This window comes from Macrotis lagotis, chromosome 1 (assembly GCF_037893015.1).
Source record: "Macrotis lagotis isolate mMagLag1 chromosome 1, bilby.v1.9.chrom.fasta, whole genome shotgun sequence".
Lineage (NCBI taxonomy): Eukaryota > Metazoa > Chordata > Mammalia > Peramelemorphia > Peramelidae > Macrotis > Macrotis lagotis.
The window spans coordinates 139953379-139980685 of NC_133658.1; the positions used below are offsets into that span (position 1 = coordinate 139953379).

Consider the following 27307-nt stretch of genomic DNA (forward strand, 5'->3'; position numbering starts at 1 on the left):
TTATTCTGTTGCATATCTTGCCATCCATTCCCCCTGACCCACTTATGCTCCGAACTCTACTAAAGAGAATCTCCTAACCGTTCTAATACACATTTTTTAAAAAGCATTGTTAAAAAAAATTTATGGTGAATTTAGCAAACACCGTACAAAATGGTTATTTCCACATATGTAGAAAAATGGCAAAAGATTTTGACATGAGGGGTGGCTAGGTGGCGCAATGGATAGAGCACCCATCCTGGAGTCAGGAGTATTTGAGTTCAAATTTGACCTCAGACACTTACTAATTACCTAGCCGTGTGGCCTTGGGTAAACCACTTAACCCCCACTTGGTAAAAAAAAAAAACCAAACCTTGGACATGAAACTACACATGTCTTGTGTACAGCTTACTTGTCTTTTAAAATCATGTTACTTTGAATGAGTTCTTATTTTTCAGTTATTCTTTCTGACCTTCTTTTGGCTCATTTTAGATTTATTTCATCTCAACAGAATTCTCCCTAAATGAGTCCCCTAATTAACCACATGGTATTTGTTCAAACAGAAGGTTGTTTTTGAGCCCAACATCTCTTCTATACTGCAATATATCCTTGAAATCATTTTTTTATTTCTTCCTTTGTTTCAATTTCTGATTAAGGGCTACCCTTTTTTAGGTTTTTTTTGCAAGGCAAATGGGGTTAAGTGGCTTGCCCAAGGCCACACGGCTAGGTAATTAGTAAGTGTCTGAGACCGGATTTGAACCCAGGTACTCCTGACTCCAAGGCCAGTGCTTTATCCACTACGCCACCTAGCCACCCCAAGGGCTACCCTTCTAATTTCTAACCTCTCTCCTTGGGTTCCTGATCCCATCACTTTCTTGTCTTTTGCCATTTTGCCCCCTTAATCATTCCCTTTATTACCTTGTAGTTCTTTGCAGCTCACAAACATGCCCTCTCATTTGAAGACTTTCACTTAACAGAAGACTTTAACTTAACAATCATGGTATCAAACTAGGCTAACTTTTCAGGTTTATTATTCTCTTTCATGGATACTGTGCCCCAGCCAAACTAGATTACTGACTGTGTCTCACATATTACAGTGATGGTATTGCATCTTCTTTTCAGACTAGGCTGTCATACTCTAATACTTCTTTACCTCTGCTTCTAAAACACTTTAAAGGATGTGGACATCCTTTTTCTATCGAAATTCCTTGAAAAACTGACCAGTATTCTTTCCTTTACTTCCTTTTTTTCCTAAATCTGCAACCCAACCAGGTTTCTGGTTTCCAACGTTATCATTCAACAGCAACTGCTATTACTAAGGTGATCAGTGCTGAACTTGGTGGTGTTTTTCTCAGTCTTCATCTTTCTTGATGTTACTGCAGAGTTTGACACTTTCTCTCTCCTGAATATTCTTTGCCTCTTGAGTTTTAGTAAGTCTTAGTAACCAGTCTCTCCTTTTTCCTTGCCTACCTTTGTATGCAACTTCTCATCCCTGTCCCTTCCTAAGTTTGAGAGTATACCTCAAGGCCCTATTCTAACTCCCTCTTTCCTCTGTTTTTGATCTTGGTGAACTCATCAGTTTTTTCCATTAAGATGACTTCATAGCCAGTTCTGTATCACCAACTACATATGTGACTTGAATATGCTGTAGACATTTCAAATTCAATATAAAAAGTTTTTTTTATTCTGGACTTTAACATAAATTGTGTGTGTGTGTGTGTGTATACGTACAATATAAAATATTTTGCAAAAAATATATTCTGCAAAATATAAAAAATAGATTTGTATGTGAAACTAAATCTCCATACTGTATGCTTTAAAAAAAGTTTATAATTTGGGGCAGTTAGGTGGCATAGTGGATAGAGCACCAGGAGGACCTGAGTTCAAATCCGACCTCCAACACTTAATAATTACTTGGCTTTGTGACCCTGGGCAAGTCACTTAACCCCATTGCCCTGCAAAAAGAAAAAAAGAAAAAAGCAAATGTGAATAGTTGAGCAAAACAAATTCCCATATTAATTAAGGGAACACATTAAAACAACTTAGAGGTACCACTTGCCCCTCATCAAATTATTAAAAATAATTGAAAGCAGTTAAATTCAGTACTGATGAAGTTATAGAGAAAAAGTATCACAATTGTATACCAATCTCAGGAAGAAATAAGACCTTTGAAATTTCATCAAAGAAACAAAAGGAAAAAAACCAAACATTTGCTCCAGATAATTTCACAATAAAATGCTTTAAAATTTTCCACGAACAAGTTTTTCTTAAATTAGTTTATAAATATTGAGAAAGAAATACTATTATCTAGGGTCTTTTATGATGCAGATTTGATTCTGATTTTAAAACCAGATAAAAGAGAATACTAAAAAAAGAAAATAATCTGCTAATTATCAATGCATAATGTGATTTATTTCTGTTTTAAGCTTAAATATTTTTGCCACATTCACATGGCTAGTTAGTAACAGTACCAGTTTTAAAACCTCTTGATTTCAGGTTCAGTGTTCATTCTTTTTTTTTCCGTAGAAATTGTAGACCATATTTATGATAGTGATGAACAGTTTCTCTAAATTTATAATTTCTTCCCCCAAATAACATTTTCAGTATTGTGAACATAAGAAAATAAGCAACAAGCTTCATTTGTCCTGTGTCACTTAAGGACTAAAAGTAGACATTCAGAGATTTGAGTTTTAACTGACTTTGATATTGCCATGCAGCATTTAGCTAGCATCCTGGAACTTGTTAGCTTTTTTGAGAAATTGACCTCCATTAATCAACAGAATCTCAAAGAGCATATTATTCTATGAGTACTTACAATTTATATTACATTTCCTGTTTTTTTTACACTCATTCTCAGATTACTTGCCTAATATCACCATTGATTACTTTGGAAGTTGCATGAAGTACAGGTTCTATAAGTTACTAATGAGTTAAGTTCAGCAGCACTTAAGAAAGGGGGTCCTTGTACTAGCTTAAAAATGAACTTTTATTTATATCTTTTCTTGAATTACCCCTTGTGTCCCATCCACTCCCAGAGAGCAATCCCCATATAAAACATTAGTTTTTAGAGGAATAAAAGAAAGAAAAGAAAAAATATCAGCAAAACCACTTCATACCTGGAAAAATCTGAAAACATATATACTGTTCCACACTTGTGGGTCTCTGACTTCTGCAAAGAAGTGAGGGGAGAGATCTTTTTTCATATTTCTTTCTTGGGGGTCATGCTTATTTGTAATTTGCAATTTAAAGTGATTCCTTTTATTTTAAAAGTTTATTGGGGCATGGCGTAGTGGATAAAGCACTGGTCTTGAGTCAGGAGGACCTGGGTTCAAATCCGGTCTCAGACACTTAATAATTACCTAGCTGTGTGGCCTTGGGCCAGCCACTTAACCCCATTGTCTTGCAAAATACCCTAAAAACAAACAAACAAAAAAAGTTAATGTATTAAGTTTTTCATGGAAAAACAGATCCTTAGAAATTAGTCAATACTGCAGTTGCCATTTATTCCAACCTATATCTAAAAAAATCCTTATCACTCAGTAAGAGCTCATCTAACCTTTGATCCTAAGATCTCTAGTGATGGGAATTTCATCCTTGGAAGCCCATTCTATTTTTGTATAAATCTAATTGATAAGAACTTTTGTTATTGTTTTTCCCTGAGATCAAACCTAAATCTTGTTATTCAGTAGTTTGCCATTTTCATCTGCAGTTTATTTTGCAGATAAGGAACTGAGATCAGCAGGGTTAACCAAAGTGACATAGCTAATAAGTATGTGTATAAAGTTGTATTTGAAGATGTCTTCCTGATTCCAAGTCCATTTCTCTATCCATTACCTCTTTAGTAACATGCAAATAATTCCTAGTATTGAAGCCTTTCTGGACCAAATTTTATACCTCCTTGTCCATTTCACATAAGAGCCTTTTCATAATTTGACTCTTTTCTAGACCAAACAACCCCATTACTCTTCAAACTTACATAACATGATCTCAAGGTCCCTTACTACTTAAGGAGGTAGCATGACTGAGGTAACATTGAATTTAGAGTCAGAATACCCAAGTTCAATTCCCAGATCTGCCATTCAGTAATTATGTAATTCTGTACAAGTCATCTAACCTCTCTGTACTTCAGTGTCCTCATCTATAAAATTAACATTGGACTAGATGACCTCTGGGGGTACAACTCCAAATCTGTGATACTATGGATTTGTCTTGGCTCATCAAAATCCTAACTAAATTGTAGTAACTGTAGTGGAATACAGTGTTCCATATGTGGCCTACCCAGAGAAGAGTTCAGTTGTACATCACCTCTGTATTCATGGGTTTTATGCCTCTGGATAAAGTATAATATCATTTTAGTTTTTTTGGCTACCAGTCATACTATAATTGACTCAAAATTCCCAGATCTCTCTGTCTTTTTTTTTTAAGTTTTTTTTTTTTTTTTTGCAAGGCAAACGGGGTTAACTGGCTGGCCCAAGGCCACACAGCTAGGTAATCATTAAGTGTCTGAGACCAGATTTGAACCCAGGTACTCCTGACTCCAGGGCCGGTGCTTTATCCACTACACCACCTAGCCGCCCTTCCAAGATCTCTTTACAAGCATAAAGCTATCCATTTTTTTCTTCATGTATTTTGGAAGAATGATGTTTTGTAAGCTATCATTTAAAAATTCTGCCTTATTTAATTCAACCCAGTTTTATAGGAATCAGGCTATTTTTGCATTCTAACTCTTACTATATATGCAAAATAACCATTTGAATTTTGTTATCTGCTAATTTGAAAAACATACCATCTCTACCTTTCTCCAAGTCATTGATAATTCACAGATGGGCATTCCATTAGAAACCTTTCAAGCTAGCACCAAAATCTCTTTTTACCTTTATTTTTTTATTTTTTTAAATTTATTTTTATTAAGATATTATTTGAGTTTTACAATTACCCCCCCATCTTACTTCCCTCCCCCCCCCCACCTCCCCACGGAAAGCAATCTGTCAGTCTTTACTTTGTTTCCATGTTGTACCTTGATCCAAATTGGGTGTGATGAGAGAGTAATCATATCCTTAAAGAAGAGGCAAGAAATATAAGAGGTAACAAGATCAGACAATAAGATATCTGGTTTTTTTCTAAATTAAAGGGAATAGTCCTTGAACTTTATTCAGACTCCACAGCTCCTTATCTGGATACAGATGGCACTCTCCTTTGCAGACAGCCCAAAATTGCTCCCAATTGTTGCATTGATGGAATGAGCGAGTCCTTCAAGGTTGATCATCACTCCCATGTTGCTGTTAGGGTGTACAGTGTTTTTTCTGGTTCTGCTTATCTCACTCAGCATCAGTTCATGCAAATCCCTTCAGGCTTCCCTGAATTCCCTCCCTCCTGGTTTCTAATAGAACAATAGTGTTCCATGACATACATATACCACAGTTTGCTAAGCCATTCCCCAATTGAAGGACATACTTGATTTCCAATTCTTTGCCACCACAAACAGGGCTGCTATAAATATTTTTGTACAAGTAATGTTTTTACCCTTTTTCATCATCTCTTTAGGATATAGACCCAGTAGTGGTATTGCTAGGTCAAAGGGTATGCACATTTTTGTTGCCCTTTGGGCATAGTTCCAAATAGCTCTCTAGAAGGGTTGGATGAGTTCACAGCTCCACTAACAGTGTAATGGTGTCCCAGATTTCCCACAACCCTTCCAACACTGATCATTATCTTTTCTGGTCATATTTGCCAATCTGAGAGGTGTGAGGTGGTACCTCAGAGAAGCTTTAATTTGCATTTCTCTAATAATGATTTAGAGCACTTTTTCATGTAGCTATGGATTGCTTTGATCTCCTCATCTGTAAATTGCCTTTGCATATCCTTTGACCATTTGTCAATTGGGGAATGACTTTTTGTTTTAAAAATATGACTCAGTTCTCTGTATATTTTAGAAATGAGTCCTTTATCAGAATCATTAGTTATAAAGATTGTTTCCCAATTTACTACATTTCTTTTGATCTTGGTTACAGTGGTTTTATCTGTAGCACCAAAATCTTAATGGTATCTAGTAGTGAATGATATTCTAGCTTACAACTTTAGCCTGCATCATAATTTTTTCATGGTAATAACACAAGATAATCAATATTTTGCTGAAATCAGATATACTATATTAATAGCATTTTATTAATTGTATTATTAATACTATATTAATTGTAAATGAGATCTGCATGCATTTTTATAACTTGACACCAGACAGTATTGTGTTATTTATTGATTTTCTTTACCTTATATTTAAAGGTTTTCCTTCCAGTCACTTCTGGAATGTGTCTTGGAGTTTGTACCATAGGAATTTTTTTTTTTTTTTGGTTTGTTTTTCTGGAGATAATTCTTTTGATTTGCTCTTGTCTATGTTTAGAAGTTCTGGGCAGTTTTTTTTGTTTTTGTTTTTTTTAGGTTTTTGCAAGGCAAATGGGGTTAAGTGGCTTGCCCAAGGCCACACAGCTAGGGAATTATTAAGTGTCTGTGAGACCAGATTTGAACCCAGGTACTCCTGACTTCAGGGCCAGTGCTTTATCCACTGTGACACCTAGCCACCCCAGTTTTCTTTCTTTTAATGTTGTTTTTACCTTTTTTTTTACTTCCAGATTGTCCTTTACTCCTATGTATTTATATTTCCAGTCACTTACCCTTTTCATTTCTTTGATGAGACTTGCCACCATAGATTGTAGTATTTTCATTCTGCTATTTCTATAAATTTTCAAAATTTTTATTTCTCTTTTAAGCTATTCAGGAGCATCCTGCTGCGGTACCATGCTCTCTTGGAAATTCAAAGGGTCTTTTGCTTTATTGAATTTTGATTCATTTTCCTTTGTCTCAAAATACTTATTTACTCTTTTATCTAGAGACTATACTTATTTTTTCTTCCTCTCTCTAGAGTCATTTAACTCCAGTTGCCTCTTTTCCAGGGCCACATCTAGTCCTTCTTATTCATTTCTGGCCACTGGATCCATATGGTTCCAAGGAGAAAAGGAAACTGATAACTTAGAACAGCACCCCTTCATTCAAATCCAATTCATGTGCTTCTCATAGCATCACATCCCTGTTGTCTTGATCTTCTTTGAGAACAAATGACAAAAAAAAAGTCATCAGAGACCATAGTTCTGTTTGCTTTTAATATCTTTCCAGTTGGTTTATCTGCTTGTGCTCAAGGTATTTGAGTTTTCTTCCTTCTGAGATCTTTGCTAATTTTCTTATTTCTTCCCTTTTTTCCTTTTATTAAAGATTTTATTTGAGTTTTACAATTTTCCTCCAATCTTACTTCCCTCCCCCACCCCCCCAATGGAAAGCAATCTGTCAGTCTTTACTTTGTTTCCATGTTGTACATTGATCCCAATTGAGTGTGATGAGAGAGAGAAATCATATCCTTAAAGGAAGAAACAAAAAGTATGAGAGATAAAAAGATCATATAATAAGATATCAGGTTTTTTTCTAAATTAAAGGGGAACAGCCCTTGAACTTGGTTCAAACTCCATGGTTCTTTATCTGGATACAGATGGCATTCTCCACTGCAGACAGCCTAAAATTGTCCCTGATTGCTGCACTGATGGAATGAGCAAGTCCTTCAAGGTTGAACATCACTCCCATGTTGCTGTTAGGGTGTACAGTGTTTTTCTGGTTCTGCTCATCTCACTCAGCATCAGTTCCTGCAAATCCCTCCAGGGTTCCCTGAATTCCTGTCCCTCCTGGTTTCTAATGGTACAGTAGTGTTTCCATGACATACCTATACCACAGTTTGCTAAGCCATCCCCCAATTGAAGGAGAGTTACTTGATTTCCAATTTTTTGCCACCACAAACAAGGCTGCTATGAATATTTTTGTACAAGTGATGTTTTTACCCTTTTTCATCATCCCTTCAGGGTATAGACCTAGTAGTGGTATTGCTGGATCAAAGAGTATACACATTTTTGTTGCCCTTTGGGTGTAGTTCCAAATTTCTCTCCAGAAAGGTTGGATGAGTTCACAGCATTTCTTCCCTTTTGGTGGTAATGTTGCTGAGATCTGGATCTCAAAGCCTCCTTCTAAGCTAAATGAATCACTTTTCACCAGCCTCAGCTTTCTCCATTAAGTCATTTCTGGGGGGTGCATAAGTGACTCCCAGTTGGTGTTTGGTACTTTTCCTCCAGCTTTGAAAAGTGTTGCTTACATGTGTATCTTCCAACACCCCCATCCCACCCCTTCCTCAATTGTCTGGTCTGTGTTGCTATTGTACCCTGACCAAATAATTGCTGTTTGGCATTAGATCTCTGTTTCATAGATCTCTGTTGAGTAGTTGGGGCTGGTGGGGTTCAGTCAAGTTCGGTTGTAAGCTTAAAAGTGTGGGCTTCCACATCTTTGCTTTTAGAATCCTAATTGGAGAGAGGTTGACTTCAGGGTTTAGGGATCATTGTCCTTTGTGGTTCAAGTTTTTTATCTTCTTTAGGTTCTTGATGTTCCAGATGTGGAACTGAAATTGCTTTTTCTCTGATGCATGATTCCTATTGGAGAGATTTCAGAGGTCATGAGGATTGAAGGAAATGTGTAGTCCTCCAGTTTTTATTGGTTCAGACAAGTACATTTTTACTGGTGATGATATTTTTTGTTCCTTGTTTACTTTTATTTTAAAAAATCACTGATTTTCTGAATTTTCCCTTGTAATAATTTTAAATAAAAAAAGAAAAAGGTGAAGGAGAGAAAAGAGAATAAGCCAAAATATCACTACATTAAAAAAAAATCTGAGTATATCTGCAGTGTCTCCTCCTGTGAGCATTGCAAAAAAGAATGCAATATGAACTCTGCAGAAGAGTGGAGTGAGTGATAGCTTCTTATAATTACTTCTTCTATGGTTTGGACCATGTTTGTTCTTTGTGGTCTTTTTTTTAATTAAATTTTATTTTTTAAATAGCAAAAATTCACACCCCATCCCACAATTCAGAATGAACAAACAAAACAAAACCCCTTTTACAAATATATTTTTACATCATATATTTAATATTCAGTTTACACATCTATTTTGAATTCATGTCAAAATGTGGTCTTAGATGTTACTGTTAACCTAATTTCTGCCATACTATTTTTCTAGTTCCCAGATAATTCTTATCAAATAGAGAGTTCTTTCCTTAGTCTTTTCTACTTAATGAATACTGTTATTGAGTTCCATTATTTCTGAGTTTTTACTTGTCTAGTCTCTTGTATTGATCTTCCATTTTTAAACCAGTACAAATAGTCTTGATAGCTATTGCTTTGTAATATAGTTTATTAAGTGCTATTCTCCCTTCATTCCTTTTTTTCTTATTATTTCTCTTGAAAAACCTAGCTTTTCTGTTTCTCCAAATAAATTTTGTATTTTATCAGATTTTATAAACTGTCTCTTTAATAGTTTGACTATGATAACATTGAAACTGCAAATTAACTTTAGTCATTTTGGTATTTTAAATATTCTTTGAAATGCTTCTCATATGTGTTCTAGGACTTTTATTCAGTTTTACTTAATACTTTTAGATATGTCTAACCCAGAGGTTGTAATAAAAATTCTGTGCCCTTAAGTAAAGACCTATAGTTAGGTACTTTGGATTCTAAAATAAATAGCAAACCAAAACAGTTCCTGACTTAGGGAGTTTATTTTCTTTTAATGTATATAAAATGTTAAGTACATACAAAGTAATAATAACATGTATACAGTGCTTACTAAGTGTCCAACATTGTGCCAAGTGCCTTATGATTTCCTTATTTGATCCTCATGGAAACTCTGGGAGATAAGTGCTGTTAATCATCTCCATTTTTACAGAAACTGAGGCAAATGTCCTCAGGAACACATGCAAACCAAGTATCTGAAGTTGGATTTGAACTCAGGTCTTTTTGCTTATAAAGATATAGCATTGAAGAAAACCCTCTAATATCTCTCCTTTAGATTACATATAATCTAAAAGTTCATAATAATTACCCTTTTTTAATTAAACTGAAGTCTGCTAAGTGGTCTAATTTCTTAATTTTCTTTTAGTTCCTCCCCAAAACATTATAAAAGAGGATCTTTACCCCTCGTAACTCACATTTATTTTTCTTTCCCAAACACATTGTATTAAATCACTGAAAATGTTTAATGTGCTGTGAAATCCTTAAGTCTTGTTATGCCACATTTTTTTTTTAGTTTTTGCAAGGCAGTGGGGTTAAGTGGCTTGCCCAAGGCCACACAGCTAGGTAATAAGTGTCTGAGGCCAGATTTTGAACTCAGGTACTCCTGACTCCAGGGTCGGTGCTCTATCCACTGCGCCACCTAGCCACCCCAATAAATAAAATCTTTAAAACAAAGAAAAAGAAAAAGGGGTGGCTAGGTGGCGCAATGGATAGAGCACCGACCCTGGAGTCAGGAGTACCTGAGTTCAAAATCTGGCCTCAGACACTTATTACCTAGCTGTGTGGCCTTGGGCAAGCCACTTAACCCCACTGCCTTGCAAAAACTAAAAAAAAAAAAAATTTATTTATTTTGAGTTTTACAATTTTTCACCCAATCTTATTTCCCTCCCCCACCCCCCACAGAAGGCAATTTGCCAGTCTTTACATTGTTTCCATGGTATACTTTGATCCAAATTGAGTGTGATGGGAGAGAAATCATATCCTTAAGGAAGAAACATAAAGTATAAGAGATTATGCTACTTTTCTTAAAGGATGGATGTTGATTATTTAAATCTGAGGTTTTCTTCTGACAATTATGTCAGAAATTAAAAATTGTTTATCTAGGAAAATGATTTCAGTTTTAATGGTAAAGTTACCTTTTAAAAGATCATTGTGGGCATTTTTCCATTTATAGATGTCACTACTCACATGCCTTAAAATGGTTCTTCCTAAATTGCTTTGCTAAGATAATAATGATAGTAGCTAATATTTATGTAGTGTTTAATAAGAAAAATTTCAATTGGTGGCGACCCTGTTAGTGATTCTCCATACTGAAATTCCTATGGTGGTCCTTAGATAACAGCAGTCCTGCCTGTAGTCTTTACATTCCTTCACATTGCAAAAGTAATTTATTTTATGTCTGACTTTGTCACTTCTCTGCTCAAAAATCCTCAATTGTTCCCTGTTACCTAGATAATAAAACACAAATTCCTTTGCCTCTCATTTAAAGTCTTCTACTATCTTTCTACTTATTTGTAATCTATATGTATTCTTACCTTATCTTATATGTAATCTAAAGGCAAGGGCTTTCTTCAATGTTTATTCTTTATTAGCATAGTCTTATTTTACTTTATTCACAATGATAGCCAATTTGGACTCTGTTCTTCATCTCTGTTCCTTTCTGCTGGTCCTTAACTGTGTCTAGAATTCACACCCTCCTTCCTCATTTCACCTTGTAACAATCCTTCTTTTCCTTAAAGATCATGTATTATTTTCTCCATCTTTGCCTTTTTTCCCCAGTCACCGATGAGCTCACCCTCCTTAAATATTCCTCAGTCACTTTGTTTACATCTCTTTTTATCCTTCTCTTGTTATACTTTGTGTTATACTTATTTTTGTGCCTTTTTAATTCTCTTTTCTAAGTTTACAGAAGATGGGAACTATATCTTTCTTTGTATTCAGATTTAATAATGGTCTCATTCCTGCCATATTGAAGGCACTGTGCCTTACTTTTCTAGGGGCTTAATCACCGATTGTTGAATTGCATTGAATATGTGGATCCCTTCTGTTACTCTGCTTTGTACACATACTAAGAGTTTTTTCCATCTATGGGATCCCATTATTTCTCATCACCTGGACACTTTGTAATGTTATCTGAATGTCAAGTATCACAATTGTACCAAGGTGTTAGAAAAATACATATAGACAGCTTCATTAGGAAGCTGCAGTCAAAGAGGCAACAACAGTGTTGGGTTCTGAAGAGAGGACTGACTTTGTAGGAAGAAAGTCCTCAGTTTAAGGCCTATCTGACTCACATTAGCTAGATTGAGTTTAGGTGGGAGTTTACCATACCAGTTTGAATCACAGATCTAAGTAGTCCTAGTGCTGGAAATAAATGTTAAAAGTTTTTGGTCAAACTAGTACCCATATTGAAATAAATATCCCCACTAGATATTCAGAGAATCTTTGGGGAATGAGTGACACTCTTTTTAAATTTTATTTATTTAAGGAAATGGGGTTAGTGACTTGCCCAAGGTCACATAGGCAATTATCAAGTGTCTGAGGCCAGATCCAGACTCCAGGGCTGGTTTTCTGTCCACTTGTGCCAGTGTGAATGACACTCTTGTATTAGTTAAGCTATTATTTAGTGGTTTGTTTTTGTTGTGAATTCCAACACTAATGTGTGTTGGAAATTTTATTGTGGCTGCTACTACAGTGTATGTGTACAACTGGGAGCAAGGTCTGCCAGTTGTTCCACATCAGTTCCTGACATTAAACAATTGTGAGCAGCCAGCAGCAAGCTTCAGGAATGTTAATCTAAAGTAAAGCACAAAGAATTAGATGGTTACTATTATAGAAGGATTTGTTTTGTGCTTTAAATGGAACTTTAGAATTAATGTCAGTTGGTCCCAGAGTATTTGATATTGCAACTAGCCTTCCTAGATGTTGGAAAAGGTACTGTGATCTCTATCCTGAATAGTTCTGATTTTTTTTGTGGTTTGAAATTATTTCTTTTGGTTATTTAATGTATTGGGGGAGTGGTGTTGACATAAGCTTATCATTTTGATGATGGAGTGAGTCACTGTTATATCAGGACTTTGCTTTCTACTTTTGCTGTAGTTATCTTCAGTAGATTTGATAGAATCATTACAGGATTTTATTATATTTTGATTAAGATTAGATTTTAACTATTGAGTTAAAAGATTTATCTAGATCTACCTCTTTATTAAACGAATCATAGTATTTTAAGAATTTTATTTAATTCTTTTCTTCCCCAGGAGCAGTCCCCGTATCCTAGCTACGGATCCACCTACTGGAATTCAGCTACCCCAACCAGGGCTCCATACCCCAGCACATATCCTGGAAGACAAGATTTGCAAGGCCAGGTACAGTTAAAAATTGAGTGGTGAATTCTGATAGAGGTTTGGAAATGGAGTTTTTTTCCTATTTGAAATAATTTATACACTAAATCTGTGATTTGAGATTCTATTTGTCCTTTTAGAAATATAGGTTTTCTCTCTTGTATCTGTGTTAACATGGTAAAAGGGTATTATTATTGACTTCCTAGATTTTCAGTAGTCACAGAAAAAAAAAGTGCCAGAAGTAAATACAATCCAACAAATACTTATGATGAAGCCATTGTGGTGCTAGACAAAATGTATTACATGTTAAAGTCTAAAAATAGAAAATATAAAATATGGTAGTATTTGATATTTATATAGTATTTTAAAATTGGGAAGTACCTTATACATGATCTCATTTGTATTCAGTATGGCATTCATATTCCTATTCAAATTAATAGTAAGTATTTTATTAATGTTAGGGCTGCTCAGAAGCAAATTTAGATTCTCAATGAAATATGCGATATAACTTTTGGCTAACAGCAATTAAGTTTTATTCTTGTGCTGGTATATTAAGGTGGCAATCAAAATAACAAGTACAATTTATATATAGGGATGATTGAATATTTATTGTTAAACACATTATAAACAATCCTTTTAGATTGAAGTCTTTAGAGTTAAATTTAACTGGCTTCAGGACAATGTTGAGGCATTTATTTTTTCATTGAAAAATTCTGTTATCAAAACATTTTAATATAATTATTAGTGATTATTCATTGAGGAATAAGAAAATTATGAGATGCTAAGGGTATGGGACTGAGAAATCACATTTAGTATAAATTTCTGTTTCATTTTATGTTATCTCCACTACATTTGAATGACACTGAGTAAATCAAAGAATGTCATTACTGTAAGCCAAACCTATCCATGCTCCTTCACTGTGGACAGTTCTCTTTATTTTTTTTTCACCCCATTGGGTAAATGAATGGTAGTAACATGTCAATAAAAGTAGCAGAACAACCTAGAGTTGTTCACTCTTAGGTTATTCTTTCATGGAATATATTTAGGATTGCAGGGTATTATCACTGGAAAACAATCTTATAGATCATCTACTACAAACTTCGCATTAGAAATTAAAAGGATAAGGGACAGCTAGGTGGTGCAGTAGATAAAGCACTGGCCCTGGAGTCAGGAGTACCTGGGTTCAAATCTGGTCTCAGACACTTAATAATTACCTAGCTGTGTGGCATTGGGCAAGCCACTTAACCCCATTTGCCTTGCAAAAAAAAAACATAGGATAACTGACTTGCTCAAACCTTAAATGAAGAAGCTTCTCAACTTTAAGCCTGGCAATAAATCTAACCCATGTCAGGTGCCTTGAAGTGCTGCATTGTGTGTTACTAAGCACACTGGCTTTGGAGCAAAGGCCCAAGTCTCTTCTTCTGATTTACTCTAATTATGTCGACCAAGTTTGGGCCTAGAAAAGAAATGAGCAAATGGATTTCCCTTCCTTTTCCTTAAAGAAATGGGGTCTAGAGAAGTGGAATGTATTGTCAGATGAGTCCAGTGTTTGGTAGACCAGGGATAAATTATTACACCTACAAGTTAACCACTTGTTATAAAATGAATACAAAGAAAGGCAAAACAACAGTCATTGATTTTCAGGAACTTAAAGTTGAATAAAAACAACAATATACAAAGAAGGTGTAGGTGCAGTTGGGTGATGCAGTGGATAGACCACGGGTCCTGGAGTCAGGAGGATCTGAGTTCAAATCCAACCTCAGACACTTAATAATTACCTTGCACAAGTCATTTTTAATGCCATTGCCTTGCAAAACAAACCAAAAAACAAAGAAGGTCTATACAGGACAAAGAAGAAGTCATCTGCAGAGGGTTGCATAAAGGATGAACCCTAAAAACTTTTTGCAGAAGGTGGGATTTTAGCTGAGATTTGAAGGTAGTCAGTGATACTGGAAAGATGGAAGAGAGCATTCCAGGCAGTTGGGAAAGATTCATGGAGTTAGGGAATAGAATGTCTAAGGAACAGCAAAGGTGCCCAGAGTCACTGTCTTGAGAATACGTGGAGGGGAGTAAGGTGCAAGAAGATTGGAAAGGCATGAAAGGGCCAGATTATACAGGGTTTTAAAGGCTAGACAGAGTATTTTAAATTTGATCTTGGAGGTAATAGAGTTGAATGGGTTTTAGAGTGAAAAGTAACATGGTCAGATCTGTGGTTTAGGAAGATCAGTCTGAGAGCTTCTTTCACAAATGAATGTGTTATAAGTCACTAATAAAATGAAATGTATGAGAAAGTATCAAAAAAAATTATTCCCAGTCCACAGTGGTTAAAGGGTAAAGGGATATGAACTAAGTTTCCAAGAGCTGAAGTGCAAATTGTTAATAATTGAAATTGAAAAGTTATAAACTTTCAAATTATCAGAAATTCAAACTTAAAAAAATATATATTTTTATTTATTTATTTGTTTTTCCAACAGCATGCAGCAGTAGTTTTCACCAATCATTTTTTGCAAGGTTTTGAGTTTACATTTTTCTCCTCTCTTCCTTTCTTCCCTGACAGAAAGCAATCTAATATAAGCTCTACATGTGTAATTATGCTAAACATAGATGCATATTAATCATATTGTGAAAGAAGAATTAAACTGAAGGAAAAAATTAGAGAGGAAAAAATGACAATACATAAGATAACTTTTAAACATTGAAGATAATGAGCTTTGGTCTCCTTTTAGCTCCACAGTTCCCTCACCTGGGTATGGATGGTATTTTTTCCAACACAAGTCTTTTAGAATTATCTTTGATAACAAGCCCATCATAGTTGAATCATCACCCAATGTTGCTATTAGTGTACATAATGTTCTTCTCCTTCTGTTCATTTCACAGAGCATCAGTTCATGTAAGTCTTTCCAGTCTTTCATGAAGTGCTGTCCCTCGTGATTTTTTTTTTTTTTTTTTTTTAGGTTTTTGCAAGGCAATTGGGGTTAAGTGGCTTGCCCAAGGCCACACAGGTAATTATTAAGTGTCTGAGGTGGGGTCTGAACTCAGATATTCCTGACTCCAGGGCCAGTGCTCTATCCACTGCACCACCTAGCTGCCCCCCCCCATGATTTCTTATAGAACAATAGTGTTCCATCACATTTCTCCACCATATTTCACCAGTCATTCCCCAGTTGATGGGCATCCCTCAATTTCTTTGTACCACGAACAGAGCTGCAATGAATGAATTTATACTTTGGGGGGTTTTTACCCATTTTTGTGATCTCTTTGGGATACAGTTCTAGTAATGGTATTGCTAGATTCAATTTGGGTGTAGTTTCAAATTTCTCTCGAGAAAGATTGGGTCAGCTCACAACTCCACCAATAATGCGTTAGTGTCTCACTAATTAGTTTCTCCACATCTCCTCCAGCATTGTTCATTTTCCTTTTCGTCACATTGACCAATCTGATAGATGTGAGGTGGTATCTCAGTTGTTTTAATTTGCAAGAAATTCAGACATTTTAAAAGTACTATCAAATTGACAAAATAATTAAAAACCAAGAAGCTCAATGCTAATGGAGTTGTGGAGAAACATTTTATTTATTACTAGTCTAATTGCAAACTTGCAGCATGTTTTTGGAATCAGTCTGTCAATACATAGTAAAAGTTAACCCTCCAAAAATCCTACTCTCTACCAACAATTCCAGTATTGAGAATGTGTTGAAAATATCGAAAACAACAAAAAGCATTCTCTGAGGATTTTTATAGCATTCAATACAATTGTAAATTAGGACCCCTGGCAGTTTGAGATTTCTTGTTTATGAGAACCTTAAAATGAGACTTGATTATTTTTTTTACCTATTTCAGTTCCTCCAGTTAGCAGCTAAGACTCCCCAAATGAATCATCATTTAATAATTCAGTATCTGCTCTGAAGAAGAGAAAATGAGAAAGTTCATGCACAAGATGTTTCCAAAAGAAATTTATTACAGGGTATTCTTTATAAGTAGAGTGGAATTGAGAAAAGGGAGCTTATTCAAGCCCAAGTAGATACTTATTTTTGAAGTTGATGTTGGGAACATAAGAAGAAATATCTTGTTTCAAGGATGAAAATGAAAGAAAACAAGAAATTAAAAATTAAGTGAGGGGGCAGCTAGGTGGTGCAATGGATAGAGCACCAGCCCTGGAGGCAGGAGAACCCAAGTTCAAATTTGATCTCAGACACTTAATAGTTGCCTACCTGTGTGACTTTGGGCAAGTCATTTAACCCTACTGCCTTGCAAAAACAAACAAAATTAATTGATATAGAAGATGCTAGTCAATTAATATGGTTATAATTCTTCCAAGGGATTTCTGCCTTTAAAGTGATTAGCTTCTGTCAGGAAAGGGTCATGGGGGACAGGTCTTTTGAGAGACTCAATAATCTTCTGATATAAGTGAGTATAATTTTTATCCTTGGAATAATTCAACTTGTGAATGTTAAATTGGATTCTGTATGGAAGTGGGAAATAATTCTTCTAATATATAGAAGGCTCCCAACAAGGGTAGGAATGCTTCTTACCAGTAAGTAATATTGTCTGTTTTTTGCACAGATGTATTTTCTAGCAAACAATATCAATCAGCCTTGGATTCTCCATTCTTTCCCTACTTTAATCTGTACTCCACACAGTTGTCAAAAGTTATTTTTCTTACCTGCTGCTCTTTCATTCCTGTCATTCCCTCAGTTAATAATCTCCAGTCTTTCCCCTGAGCTTCACTACTGTATCACCAACTATCTGTTGGATATTTCAAACTGGATGTCTTAAAGAGATCAAACTCAGCATATCTAAAACACAATTTATCTTTCCCTCCAAATCACCCCCCTCCCCTCAATTTCTAATTCTGTTAAAGATACCAGCCTATTCTTCCAGTTTTGAAATTTCAGAATTAACATGCCTCCCCTTCCTCTTACCCCATATATCTCATCATTTGCCATATCATGTTCTTTTTTTTTCCTCTCTAGTTTCCCACCTGACCCCTTTTCTATGCATACACAGCCATTGCCTTTGTTCAGACCCTCACTGACCTTTTTTTGATCTCCTTAATTTATCTCCTTACCTCTTTCTATACCACTATTTAAGGAATTTTTATTAAGTACAGGTCTTCCTGAATCATTCCCCTACTTAATTCCATTGACTCTCTAAACCTTTAGAATAAACTGTAACTTTCTCTATATAATTTTTAACACTGATTCTATTTTCTAATTAATCTATTTTCTCCTCTTTTTTCTTTCCCTTTAAAAATTTTCTCTTTCCCCTTTGAAAATTTTCTCCTTTTCTCCCTGTCTCATTGAAAAAAAAGGGGAAAAAAACCTTGTAATAGGTGTAATGAGGTAAAATAAATTCTCTCATTGACCATATCCAAAAGAAAAATTATGTCTAATTCATAAGTCCATCACCTTTCTGTCAGGAAGTGGATAGCATGCTTTATCACATTTCCTCTAGATTGATGAATAGTTATTAAACCTTTCAAAGTTGTTTTTATAGTATTATTAAATAAATTGATCTCCTTGTTCTGTTCACTTTACTCTGCATCAATTTATACATGTCTTCCTGTGTTTCACTGAAACCATCTCGTTTATCATTTCTTATGACACAGGAGTGATATTGCATTACAGTAATGCACTATAGTTTATTCATCCATTCCTTGTTTCCAAGTTTTCTGCTACTAAAAATGAACACTTCTCAGCTCGTATTTGAAGGACTGGGGTGCAAAGATTGAACTTCTTGTTCCTTCCACCTTTCGTTAACAGCTATGCTTGATTTTAATTCCATGGAACCAGGGGTGGGGTGTGTGTGTGTGTGTGTGTGTGTGTGTGTGTGTGTGTGTGTCCATTAGATTGCTCCTCTCACACATAAATACAATATTTCTGCATATATAGAAGTTTTTTCTTTGATCTCTTTGGGATATAGGGTCCCAAATAGTATTGCTGGATCAAAGGGTACAATGTTTTATGATTTAGGGAGGCATAATTCTATTACTTTTCATAATGACTGTACTAGTTAATCTATAAATATGCCATTTTCCCCACTGCCCCTATATTTGTTATTCCTTTTCTTTTGTCAACTTTGCCAGTTTGATTGATATGAAATGGAACCCTGGAGTTGCTTTAATTTGCATTTCTCTTATTTTACTGAATTGAAGCATTTTCAAAATATATTTGTTGATAGTTTGGATTTCTTTTTTTTTTTTTTTAGGTTTTTACAAGGCAATTGGGGTTAAGTGGCTTGCCCAAGGCCACACAGCTAGGTAATTATTAAGTGTCTGAAACCGGATTTGAACCCTGGTACTCCTGACTCTAAGGCCGGTGCTTTATCCACTATGCCACCTAGCCGCCCCAATAGTTTGGATTTCTTTTGGAAACTACTTGTGTACATCTTTGGACCATTTTTCATTTGAAGAATGGTTCTTATATAATTGAATCAATTCATTATACATTTTAAAAATAAGAGCTTTATCAGAACTCAACTGCCTTTCCATTCTCATTCCATTTCCACACTCTGGTTGTCTAGCCAAACTGATTCTCTTTGTGGTTTCTTACACATGATGCTCCATAACCTGTGTTTTGTGCCTTTGTATTGACTGTTCTCATGTCTGGAATATGCTCCTTCCTTAGTTGTGCTTCATAGAATTCCTCTCTTCAAGAAGCAACTCAAGTGCCACTTGATCTCTCCAACTGCTGAAACCCTCTCTCCCTAATGACTTTGTGATTATTTTGTGTGTGTGTGTGTGTGTGTGTGTATATATTAAATATTTTTTTTGTTTTATATATGCTTATATGTACATGTTGACTCTTTGAGAGTAGGGATACTTAGTCTTTGAATTTGTTGTTTATCACCTTGTACAGTCCTTGGAATAGAATAGTCATTTAATAATGCTTAGGTTTTTTTAAAATAGATTTTCATTGACTTCTTATATTTTTACATTGTCTATATTTCCCCTTGTGTTCTACATAGAAACCTCAAACCAGACACAATGAAATGAATAGCAGAAGGCCTATTTAATGTACACAAAATTAGTGTACACAAAATTACAAAAAATTGGAAGTAAATTTTAAACAATGGGGTATTGCAATGGAACTAATGCAGTGAATTATAAAATCATCAATACCAACAAATATGAAAAATACAAATCTAGGCAGACATTAAAATTATGCTATTTTTGAAAAAGAATCAAGAGAATAGTTTACCCTATGATCTTAGTTTAAGTATTTTTACTCATTTTTGCATATTTTAAAGTATTTATATAAGGGTACTATTTAAAAGAAGCTATAGGGGTTTGTGTGTGTGTGTGTGTGTGTGTGTGTGTGTGTGTGTACACATACATAACTGAAGAAGCTTATGATTAGAAATGATTGCTTTAAATTATAGCTTCAAAATAGGAAAGACCAATTAAGAAACTTGGAATGTCTGGTGTTTGCAAGTCTATAAAAACTTTAGAAAATGCATTTTTTTTCATTTTGTTTGAGTCTCTTAGTTACATTAAATAGCATTAGGAGTTTCCAAATTTGTTACTTGTAAATCATTACATAAATAGCAAAAATGAAGGAATGTTGGAATCTGTGAACCTTTCACTGAGACCCTTCTCTGATAGCACATTCACATTTTGACAGGAACACCATAATTTCCTGTTATGACATTGCTAATGGTCCTAAAAAATGCTATGCTTAACTCAGACTAGATGCTGAGGTGTGTGTTAGAAAAAGTCAAATACATAAAAGGTTGTCTAACTATTTGGCTGCAATTATCTTTAGCTCTTTCCTTTTTCTAATTTTTTTCAGGTTGGGTGTGATCATCCTTTCTGAACTCTTAAACTAGTGATTCCTCCTTGTTTTTCAGGGAATAGATTCATATACAAATGGGGCTTATCCACCATATCCCACAGGCCCTGGAGCAGCTGCATCCTCATATTCTGGGACTTACTATTCTTCTGGACATCCTCCAGCTCCTTATCCTACAGAAGTTCCAAGCACTTACCATTCCCCTGGCAACAGCCCAACCCCTGTTTCTCGTTGGACTTATCCACAGCAAGACTGTCAAACTGAAGGACCTCCTTTGAGGGGCCATGTTCCAGGCTATCCTATGTCACAGGTGAGCAGTTTTATAAGTGAGAAACCAGTTTTAGTGTCTTTGAATTCTTCGGAATGAATGGCTTTCTTGGACTTGTGATGACACTAGAAAATACCACAGACTGTACTAGAAATGTGCCTGACAGTGGTTATGTATTTTGACAACTTTTCAGTCTGTAGTTGTTTTGTTCTACTGTTTGGAATCTTTCTTAGTCTGCCTATAAAATCATGAAATCAGAGCTTTTTAGAACTATCACCAAAGGCCAATCCAGTTCAGTGAAGAAGGGCTATTAGATTTGGATTCAATCTGAGTAAGTTCCTGACCCTCTGTGCTTCAGTTTTCTTGATTAAATGAGATCTAAGATTCTGTCATCTTTCATTTTCTGTGATTCATCTGTGATTTTGACTATTTTGTTTCAGTGCTACAATGTGGTTGGTAGAATATTTACTTTTTTTTTAGAGAAGAGCACTGTAGTGCATGGGTACGTTATTCATGATAACCTGGTATTTATCCTGCATTAAGCCATAGACCTGCCATTTTTACTCATTCATCTATACCACTAAACCTCCTTGGCAGAGTTTACAAAATTGATGAGAGTTCATGTTGGTGCAGAACTCTTAACAGAGGAGAAGCTGCTCAGGTATTTTAGTATTATTTTAGTTTTAGTAGCTTTGGCTTTGAATGGGTGTCTCTTCTTACCCTAGAGTCCTGGAATGGCCCACCCCCATTACTCATATGGGGATGGAAATCCTAATGTCCCACCACCTGCACCACCACCCCTTCGAACACAAGAGCAAGTTTGGACCTCCTCTGGGGTTTATGGAATGACAACACGCTACTCTTGGCCTTCTTCAGCTGCACCCTCAGCTCAGTCTGGGAATTACTTTATGTCAGGATCCACTTCTTCATGGTCCAGCAGTGCATCCTCTCAGCCACCTCCTTCTCCTCCCCCACCTCCACCCCCTCCTCCACCTCCCACCCAGGATTCCAAGGTAAGGAAATATGGAAACATTGTTCTTTATTATGTTTGCTTTTTTTAATTTAAATTTTTTATTTTTTCCAATTTCACGTAAAAATAGTTTTCAGCATTCGTTTTTTTTTTTAGTTTTTAGTTTTTGTTTTTTTTTTGCAATGCAGTGGGGTTAAGTGGCTTGCCAAGGCCACACAGCTAGGTAATTATTAAATGTCTGAGGTCAGATTTGAATTCAAGTACTCCTGACTCCAGGGCTCGTGCTCTATCCACTGCGCCACCTTAGCTGCCCCCCTCAGCATTCATTTTTTTTTTAGGTTTTTTTTTTTGCAAGGCAATGGGGTTAAGTGACTTGCGCAAGGCCACATACTAGGTAATTACTAAGTGTCTGAGGCCAGATTTGAACTCGGGTATTCCTGACTCCAGGGCCGGTGCTTTATCCACTTCACCACCTAGTTGCCCTTTCAGCATTCATTTTTGTAAAATTTTGAGTTCTACATTTTTCCCTTCCTCCCTTCTCTTGCCCTTCCCCTTGATAGCATGTAATTTCATAGGTTATACATATACAACTATGTTAAATATATTTCCACATCAGTCATGTTGTGAGAGAAGAAAACCATGTCCGCCCCCACCCCCCATGAGGGGGAAAACTATGAGAAGGAAAAAAAATAACAAATTTTAAAAAGTGACAATAGTATACTTTGATCTATATTCAGCCTCCTTCCTTTATTGTGAATGATATTTTCCATCATGTTTGCTTTTTTAAGAGTAGTGAATATTAAATGACTTAATTGCATTTGTCTTTATCAGTAAGAAAAATTAATGTTTTTCTTGATTCTAATAAGATACATGATGATGAATAGGTGCTAACTTTCACCCTCTCATAAGCTGTGTGGGTTTCCTCACAAAGAGACATGGAATTGGTTAGATTTATTGTTTACTTCTAGTACTTTCAGAATATTACTTCATAGATGACATATTCATTCCAAATATATGGAACTACATTTGGCATTTCTCAGATTATTCATATACACAAAGGCAAAGTAGATTCTAATAGTGAAGTCTAATAACATAATGTGTCTTTTAATTACATCAAGGAATTGAATTTCACCTAAATTCACTTTCCCATAGGTTCCTTTTCAGGGTTTTATCTCATAGTTACAACCTAATGGGAAAGGACTATTTAATTCTTGTTTGTTAGGTCATAGAATAGATTGTGAGGTGATGATGATGTTTATTTGTCTCAAGAGGGAAGATTCTTGCCTTTTCCCTTTTTGGCCTTTTTCCTGTCCATTGCTTTGGACAGGTCACTCCCTTGTTCCATCTTAGGGATGTGTTCCTTTCAAATGATTGAGGGAAGTCCAGCTATGTTACTGGGAGAATCCTCCATTACCCCCCCTGGCTGTAAGGTTAAAATGGGGGCTAGGAAACTTGGCATCGATGGAGCCCTATTAAAACTAGTTTCCCCTCCATTTTTCATTTCTCCAAGGATCCTTCATACTCTCATAGCCAGGCAGAGCAAGGTGTGAACCGGAACAACTTTTCCAGCGATGTCCATCAGTACGAATCCTCCTCGGAAACTATGAACAACAGTAATTCGGACCTTTTCAGTTCCAAAGTTCAGTATAGTGCCCAGCCCCAGATGTACGGTAACTCAGGCAGAATTCCCAACAGTCAAGATCTGAGTTACAAAATCTCTGATGATCAGTCATCTGCAGAAGAAGGTCAACCACCAGGTATTAAAAAAATCACACAAGTGCTAGAGAAAGTCCAATTTCTTGAACAAGAAGTAGACAAGTTTGTAGGGAAAAAGACAGACAAGACATACTGGCTTCTAGAAGAAATGCTAACCAAGGAGCTATTGGAACTGGATTCAGTTGAAACAGGTGGCCAGGACACTATTCGACAGGCAAGAAAAGAGGCTGTTTATAAGATCCAGGCCATACTGGAAAAACTTGAAGAAGAAGCATTATGAGAAGAATGTGCAACTAGTAGAAAGAAGCCTGTTACTAACTTGACCAAAGATCTCTTGATTTTGGTTAATTCTTATCCCTTTGAAACTGCTGTTGATGATAAGAAGCAATAAATGCTGACTTTTCCTTCATTTAAAAGAATTAAAAAAAAATGTGGCAAAAGACTTGGAAAGACATTTTGGTTCCAAATTGTTTTCAGTTTGTTGTTTCAGACCAATGAATGTAATAGGAAACTATGGAACCATCAGCATTACCAAGTCAACCACTAGTTCTGAAGGTATCTAGGGATGTCTACTGGCTTCTTTTCAGCAGAAGGGAAATTCACTTTATGTAACAGGCTTATCAGAACCAGGCCAGATGAGGCTGGATAGAATCTGAAGTAAACAGGCACTGTTTTTAAAGAGCTGGAGTACTTGTCTAATTTTGTATGTTGTGAAGGCTTTATAACACTCACTCCATGTGTAAATTATAGTTTGGACTTGAGCCTCCTTGGGCCTGTCTTGTGTTGCTATTTATAGCTCCATAAATCTGGTCATGCAGATTGAAATGTATCATTCTCTATTTGGTGCACTCTGTAGTCATATGTTTAAGTGACCATACAAGAGACCATATTGATAGCCTGTCAGTGTGGCATCTCTGAATATTAGTTAATACTTTTCCAGCTCTTGGAAATACTGCAATGTTTAGTGATATTCTTGATTGTGAATTGTTGTTCCCCCTTTTCCCTTTATGTGCAAATCATCATTAGGTTGGAATTTTTGCCCATGAAATGTAGTAGTGGAAGTGGAATTGGATATGGCAATTTAACTTAAGAGTGAATGTGTTCACAAATTTTAATTTTTTACACCTGAATGGGATTTAGGTGAAGATCCATTTTAAAGTTATTTTTCCCACAGAGTATAATTCTGTTTTCCACCGTATCATATACACTTGCTGTTTCTGTACAGATCTCTGTAATGACCACAAGTAAGACATGAAACATCACAGTAACTAGAAACAGTGACTGCAAGAAATAATAAATTATTAGAACATGATTATTTGGTTAATAGCACTCTCCATCTCAAACTATTAATTTTGCCCTCAGTATTCTATGAACAGAGTAGCATTCTGTTTGGTTTACAACTTTGAAAAATGAGTGTGAAAGTCAATTATTAAAGTTTAGGAAGAGAATCAGCCATATAGCTAGAAGGAGAAATAAATTTTTTTTTTCATATTCTAAATGTGTACCTGGTTATCTGGTCTTGCTGAAAAGCAAATTATATGGATAGAATTCCTTTCTTAACAGAAGTCTTCTTTAGTCATTGTTAGTTCAGTTACAGTTCACTACCAAACTTCTTCAAAGAATATTGGAAAAAAAGGTACTATCTATTGTGGTTTGGGGAGTTTGCAGGGCAGTTTTTTAAGAAAGAGACTTGTGAAATATACTGAATATAATCATCTGTGGTATCAGTATATTGAAAAATCTATTCTTTAATAGTACATCAATGCAGCAGTGGCATTTTGTAGACTTAATAACCTCATGCGTGTTAAATGGAAATGTGGTTTTCTATCCTAATATATGCTGAGAAGGGAATTAGCTCATACTATTCCTTAAAGTTTTGATAATTGATTTTACAGTTGGATGTTCGGATAATTTATTTCAGGGCAAAAATTTAGTCCTATTTAAAAAATCTGAACATAGACAACATTACAGAAAAGGAAAAAGTACTAAAGCTATGTCAAAATTAATTTAGACATCATTTCAAGAACATAGTGGGTTACAAAAGATGAAGAATAAAATGATTCATTCTTTGCTGTAGCATATGATGTACTATTTCCCCAAAGACTTAGTGTAAAGTGATTAGTATAATTCAGACAAACTCACAACTTAACCTGAATTAAAAAATGAACACCAGATTGTAAGCAGTGAATGCAAGTGCAGATAAAAAAAACTCAAGCTAATAGTTCCTTTAGCAGCTAAGAAGACATTGAGAGGTGATAACGGTGTCCCTGATTTATTGGGCTGGTTCAGCTTTTGGGAAGGCCAGTATTGACATGTTTATTTTAGAAAATTAAGAGTTTCCTTGAATGTTTGCATTAAAACCTGGACTTGTTTTATACAAAATTTTTTTAAAAGTTAGTTTTTTGATGTCTGTGCCATATTCTGTTGGGTATCACTTTCACCTGAACTTAAATAAAGTTATTCAGACATGGCTTATTAAATACAACTGAGTTTTCTTTATAACGAAGTCTCTTCCTGTTATATGTACAAAAACATAGGTAAATATTTTGGGGGAAACCTATATAGAAAAACATGGACTTTGTCTCAACATTGTCACTGCTAAATTCTTTCAATTCAGTTACTGTAATCAACTAAGTTAATTTGAATGCAGGACAGGTAATTGTAAATCTTGGAGGAAAATAGCCTGCCCTATTTTGTGTGTTTTTACCTTTAGGGAATAAGAAAGAAGTAGATTTTTTTCCTAATGCTTTTAAATGCTTAGTAAATCAACTTTTGCTTGTCATTGTTAATGGAGGTAATAATCAAAAACCTTCAGCTTGAGTTTTTGGAATATAGACCAGCCTTAATTTTAAGCACTTGTTAAATCTAGTAAAGTAGCTTCTTTGTACAAATGAGTCACTAACTCTCTTAGAAAGAGCATTGGAAGAACATTTTAGGTATAGGTTTGCAATATATTATTAACAATAGGAAGCATGAGAAAATGATATTAAAGATTATGAAGGACACTGTGACTTCAGACTTTAGTACCTTCAGAATAGAAAAGTATCCTTGGCTAAATCTACTTAATAGAATTAAAGTGAAAGAAATTCAAAAATTATTTCAAAGTCATAATATGCCAATGGTAGAGTAGAGATTCTAATCTTTCCTAGTGAGGAGGGAGTATCCACACCAATGAAATCATAGACCGAAGAACATGAAGTAGGGCTTTACTGGCCTTCATGTAGTTTTGGGAAGTATAAATCAAAGAACACCCACTGGGTGGGTGGGAAAAAACATTATTGATTGCATCAAGGTAATACCTTAATAGGGCTCATAACCAACCTACTCTTTCCATTTAGGAATATTTGTTTGCTTTGTGGGACCTAGTTGCATCTTTGCTCTAGGGAATCACTGAAGAGAAAAACTTCCTTAATTACACACAGGCAAGGATGGACTAGCTTTTGGGGATATTTGCAAGTTAATTTGTTGGGCTTAAACATATCTATGAAGAAGTATCCCAGAGATATACAATGATATGTGTGTGTGTGTGTGTGTATGTATATACATATACACACATTTAACTAATATATATCAACATATATTAAACTATAAGCTCAG

At 35.3% G+C, this 27307-nt stretch overlaps 1 protein-coding gene across 3 annotated transcripts in view; it reads left to right on the forward strand.

The window, feature by feature from the left end:
• Positions 1-24391, forward strand: part of BAG4 (BAG cochaperone 4) — a 45386-nt gene extending 20995 nt beyond the window's left edge. For all 3 annotated transcript variants that reach the window (XM_074208819.1, XM_074208820.1, XM_074208821.1), the window contains 4 exons: positions 12885-12992; positions 20815-21066; positions 21750-22037; positions 23505-24391. In XM_074208819.1, coding sequence (XP_074064920.1) covers positions 12885-12992; positions 20815-21066; positions 21750-22037; positions 23505-23990 — 1134 coding nt within the window. In that variant the 3' untranslated portion in view covers positions 23991-24391. The remainder of the gene's footprint in view (positions 1-12884; positions 12993-20814; positions 21067-21749; positions 22038-23504) is intronic.
• The last annotated feature ends 2916 nt before the right edge of the window (positions 24392-27307 follow it).